The following is a 5,746-nucleotide window of genomic DNA, read 5'->3' as shown; positions in this document are numbered from 1 at the left end:
GTCCGTCACTGAGCATAGCACTTACTCTTATAAAATTCTCAAATATAGGGTTCGTTTGTTTGTACTTCTAGGATAAATGAAATACTTTTTTTTTCAAAAATAAAAACTTTTTTTAAATAATTTGTTTGTACTAACAAAACAAAAGCATAAAACAAGCAATTTGCTGCAGTTTTTTTAGAAGCAGGTAAAACCTACTTTTGCTAGAAGTAGAAACAGTTGAAAAAAAATAGAAAAATAATAATAAGATTATAAATTTATCTCCACATATTTTAAAAAATACAACTATATTCATTTAAAAAATATAAAACCCTACCGGAATACAAATCCAATAAAATTTCTATATTGCACTATTCTAAAAATGAGATTACATTATATTATAAGTTTTTGTGATATCTAAACATTTTATTTTATTTTAAAATAGAAAATGTACTAATGTATATGTAAAAATTGTGATATATATAATTAAAATAAAATATTTTTAATAAAATAAAAAATATAACTTAATTAGTACATTCTACTAAAATTTATATAATAAAATAATATATGTTTAAAATTTTCAAACATCATATTATGCAAAATATTTTTTTACCACATGAGTACATGACCATAATTGTAAAATTATATAAAAAATATTTATATATTTGTCGTATCCAAATAACGAACTGCTTCTGATTCTAATGAAAACTACTTCAATAAATATATACAAGTAAAAAATATTTTTCTACTTCTGCTTAAAAAAAAAACTTCTCTCAGACAAACCCCCCCCCCCCCCCAAAAAAAAAAAAGCATAAGCATATAGTTACGTCACCAAGCCTGTATTCTCTTGTATAAAAGGTTCCATTATGACGACTTTGAAATTTAAGTGAATAATAGAAATTGGTGCTAAATAGTAAAGCTTCAAGTAACAGAAACTTGCAATCCACATTAGACGTCTTTTAAATTAAATAAAAGTGAAAAACCACACACAAAAAGGTTGTAATATAAATCTCTAGATCTGAAACAAATGCTGTTTTGTCAAGAGTGTATAATTTGGTACATCAGACTCAACTATAGACTATAGCTGCCTCCACCAAGCAATAAACATATCACAATATGAAGCTGCAAAAAGAAGCTACTTGGACTTGTACCTCTTCTCCACTTCCTCCAAATTCTTGAGGTCCTTTTGGTACTTGCATATGCGGTAGATAGACCTGTCACAATATCCAATTATTCACATAACATGATACTTCCATTCTTTTAGATCCACTTGTGTGAAAATTTTACATGATCTCGCTATATGTTCAATTTCACGATGGATTAGAAGTTTCCGTGGGTACAATACTCGGCTCCATTTAATCAAAATTATGAAAGCCGTCACATAATAAGGAAATGTAAAATTTTGTGTGTTCATTTCCTATTGAGACAGTAACAAAGGAAGGACTTGTAATTAGGCATGTCAACGATGCTCATTATAAAGCACAAGAACATCGGTGATCTGAGTGTCTAAGCCGCTTATGAATTAGTTTAAAACTCAATTTGATTTGGGTAACTAATTCGTCGACAGCTCAGATTCGTTCGATGCTTCCACTCTCGTGCTTTTTTATAATACTCTCCCTATTAACTAGGTCAATTCCATTACCAAAAGAAAAAAGAGATCCAAATGTAAAATTGGTGATGGTGCTTTACCAATAGAGAAAACAAGCTGCAATGCACAGTACCACATTTCTCTGAGCTTTGTATATCTGATAAAACAAAATCAATTAATAGTCCGTAAGTAAAAAATGTAGTCAAGTATAAGGAAAGAGAATCAAATCTGGCAAATCTTATTTTCAATTGAGTAAATCAAAAGAATATTACATAGTTTCAAACCCAAAAACTGGTATAAGGCATATATTTTAATTTTTAAATAGTTGGAATTTTGTGATTTTTTGGGAAAGCAGGGAGGCGATAATAAAAGTCACTAAAAGTATATTGACAAGACTACGATCATCTGCATAGCAACGATAGGAAACAAGGGATTGAAACAGTTCCGATCAGGCATGCAATGAAAGTCTGTACATTGTTAATAGAATTTGCACTATCAGAGAACCTCGTGACTTATTGAAAGAGAGAAAGAAGAAGGCAGGGGACTGAACACCAAAATGCAGTTAACCTCTTAAATCCGATTTAAAATAAAGAAAGCATATTGTACCACTCAAGACCAATATGAATTTAATTTCTTGTTGCACTTTTGTTGTTAATGTTTATTGTCCAGTATTATTTACAGTTTGCAGCAACTGATTATTGTATGTTTACTAGAAAGCCAACATTAAGTTTGTTTTCATAGATGGTAATGGTAACATTTTTGTCTTAAAACATATGTAGAAAGTGTGCTTTCAAAATCTTCACATATAGTATTTATTTATCTTTACATCTGATGACTTAAAACACATTTGTTCCCAATCATTTAAAAAGGCTACAATGTTTTGATAGGTGCTGTAAACAAAGCTATATGAATTTAAAGTGATTTATCTCACAGCCAATATATACCTACTGCATGATTTACAACACATTTGAAGATTTCAAGTGGAACCCTTTGGCATAAAAAGTATGAACAATAACAACTAAGCCTTATCCTGCTATATGAAACAAGACGAAATTGAACAGAGAAAAGCAAAAACCACTGATTGATTTTGATCACGATCTGCTTACATTGAAAGCTGCTTTCGGAACCTGCCCATGAGTAAGGATCCTACTTTCCAACTACATGCAATATACAGTACCAGGAGGCTGGACTGAATTGAGTGAATTTGGATACACAATAAAACCCAAAAACTAGATTAAATACAATTAACATGAAAGTTTCAAGTAATATAAATTAAACATGACGGCTATGAACTTTCTCTGAGTGCAACATTTTGGTTTAAACCACCGATAGATATTCAAAATGGCAACACGACATAGGACTGTAGACCCGAAGGGTGTGGTTGGGAGTTGGGATCTCAGATGGCGTGATGAAGGAAGGGAATGGCTTGATGAGTAAAGAGGACAAAAATGTTGAGAACAGGTATAGATAATTCAATCACAAATAAACATCCATAAAGGGGTTAAAATCCAGTTAAATGCAACAACTATTCTGGGGCTTTATGTGATTAGCTTTGTAACATTCAGAATCACAGAAGTCTCCAAAGCAATATTAAACAGCTGGCAGTAAAATGTGTGCTTTAAACTACAATCCCATGGTGTGCCAATCTATAATTAACCACTGAAATGAGCAATTCGTGAATAACATAAGCCAATTTGACCAACATTTAATTCCTCAAGGGTTTTGCTAACTAGGAACCAGCCCACTGGTAAAGTTTCTAAAGTTGAAAGTTTGTATTGAAGGGGTATTTTTCAGAAGTGTTCAAAACATTCAATGCATTCAAAGCTCCACTACTTTTACTTTCCATCATTAGAAACACTAATTAGTACCTTTAGGACACTGGTTAGCTAAATTTCCAATTACTAATACTTTTGAATCTCTATATTCTTGCCGCATTCATTAACTACTTATAAGTTTGATACACTTCCCTACCACCCATAATCACCAAAGGTAAACTATGAACATTCAGTGGCCATAATTCAGGGAGTTCTCTAATCAGGCTACTTTGACAGTAAGGCTAAAATCAAAATCACCGAAATCTAAATCATTCTACGTTCACAACTCAAAAGGGCAGAAGAAAGTCCCAAACAACATATTTCACAAAAAAAAATACTTACAGATTTCTCATATCGATCTCTCTCTGCAGCAGTACAAACATCAGATGTACACATCAACCTATGCTCATTCTTCCAGTATATATCTGCGAACAACCACAAAATCCAAATTCACTGAAAACTAACACAATAAATTCCCCCAAAATCACCACATGGATCTCCCAAAAAACAGTGGCATGGTTGAATACAACTAGTCAACTACCAACGTAAATCATCCCAAATAGAAAAATGAACAAACAATATATCTAATTTTTGTTCTATGACTAATTACACGCAAACCCTAAATCAAAGAAAAATTGCACAATTTGCAAGCACCCTACCTAACAAAAAGTGGAAAATTGAAGATTTTGAGGCACACACATGAAATTGAAGAAAGGAGTTAAGACAAATTGGAAGAAGAGCATACCGACAAGCTGGAATCCAGCGAAAGGAACAATAAAAAGCGCAGGTTGGAGAATGAGGGAAACAAAATAAACCAGACGGTCCCTTAAGAGCTTGGGAGTGGGAAGTGTAACGAGAATGGCGACGGCAGCCTCAGCAGCCACCACGTAGGAGAGAACCAACCACTGCAACGCCATGTGATCACTCTCTTTCTTTCTTCTTCTTCGTTACTCTGATTCTTATTTCGTTTTGTTTTCCTTACTCTCTGTCTTTCTGTGCCAAGTCTTTTTCTTGTCGTTTTTATTTTCCTTTTTCTTAAAAAATTATCATGGATACTTTTCTTCCAGACTAAGTTGGGCTTAATTGTCTTGGGGACATGGGGTAGTTTATTCACAGGGACATTTGCTCGATTTTATGGCTAATTTTTTTTTGCATATGATGCAAGGTTTGGTATTACGCCGTTTATGGAGCTCAAAAGTGTTTAACAAGTGTGTGACGGCAGTTAGTTGACGAAAGGAAATTGAACAGTTTGATTTTTTGCAGGGGTGAAGGGGCACAAATTGAACCGTTCGATTTGTGCGTAGTGATGTTCCGTGCATGAAAGTCGGACCATACGATTTGTACCATGCGGAGGGTTATTTTTTTTGGCCCAACGAAATCGGACCTACCGATTTGAGGGCTGCATTAAAAAAAATTGTAAAGCACCCAAATCGGACCCAGCGATTTTTGGGTTTCAAAAATTTTTGGGCGGACTGTTTAGTAATCGGACCGTCCGATTTTTTAGTTCTAAAAATTTCAAATGGGCATGCATGCGGTCGGATGGTCCAATTTGAGTGTGATATATATATATATATATATATATATATATATATATATATATATATATATATATATATATATATATATATAATGTACCTACCCAAGTTGAGCAGCCCATTTCATTCTTCTTCTTCGGTGCTACAAGTCTCTAAACCTCTTTTTTGCAGATCTCTTCTTCTTCTTTCTTTGTAGATCTCTTATTCCCTATTATCATGGATGATAGAGTAAGATTAAAAATGTATTATCATGGCCAAATTTCATTACAAACATCAGAAGGAGTGAAATTTGTGTGTGAAAATCCGTTAGATATTATTATTCCATTCACACTGTCATTTGAAGAATTAAAAGGTATCATGTGAGAAGATGGATTCTCAAATATCTAGGAGAGTGTCGTGTATTCTGTACAGATATCCTATATCTGTCTTTGGTGGATTCGTGCAATTTCAAACGAAATACGTGACCGATGAAGCGAGCATGCAAGAAATATTTTCAGTGTATCTTGAAAGTCAGTCGCGAATATCGTTTATCGAACTGTATATCGAGTTCGAGCAATCTGCAGCGGACCGAGATATTGAATTGGAAGATTACAACAGTGATAGTGAAGAAGAGTTCGAAAGTAACTACGAGGTCGTTGATCCGGGTGTAGACGAAGATCAATCTGACGAGGCTATGGTGGTAGATGTGGCAAATGTGGCAAATGCACTAGCAAATCAGTAGCCATTTGTGGAGCCGAGTTTCATGCGGTCGTTGGATTTGGAGGCCATGCATGCACCGGAGTTTCCTCAATATGTAAATGCAGGTGCGCCATTAATTTAAATTAAGATTTGTG

The 5,746-nt window shown here is 33.7% G+C and overlaps 1 protein-coding gene across 2 annotated transcripts; it reads right to left on the bottom strand.

Moving 5' to 3' along the window:
* Window positions 1-902: 902 nt before the first annotated feature.
* Window positions 903-4,577, bottom strand: LOC112802386 (uncharacterized). 2 transcript variants are annotated; one of them, XM_025845576.3, is made up of 4 exons: window positions 4,124-4,577; window positions 3,721-3,803; window positions 1,666-1,721; window positions 903-1,190 (listed from the first exon to the last, which is right to left on the bottom strand). In XM_025845576.3, exons 1-4 carry the CDS (start codon window positions 4,293-4,295, stop codon window positions 1,112-1,114), a joined length of 390 nt encoding a protein of 129 aa, XP_025701361.1. In that variant the 5' UTR covers window positions 4,296-4,577; the 3' UTR covers window positions 903-1,111. The 2 variants fall into 2 exon arrangements, with proteins under 2 accessions (XP_025701361.1, XP_072093775.1); XM_072237674.1 differs by lacking the exons at window positions 903-1,190; window positions 1,666-1,721 and adding an exon at window positions 2,341-2,753 and having other exon boundaries at window positions 4,124-4,555.
* Window positions 4,578-5,746: the final 1,169 nt, after the last annotated feature.

This window comes from Arachis hypogaea, chromosome 5, assembly GCF_003086295.3.
Source record: "Arachis hypogaea cultivar Tifrunner chromosome 5, arahy.Tifrunner.gnm2.J5K5, whole genome shotgun sequence".
NCBI lineage: Eukaryota > Viridiplantae > Streptophyta > Magnoliopsida > Fabales > Fabaceae > Arachis > Arachis hypogaea.
This window is presented reverse-complemented; position numbering and strand designations above follow the sequence as displayed.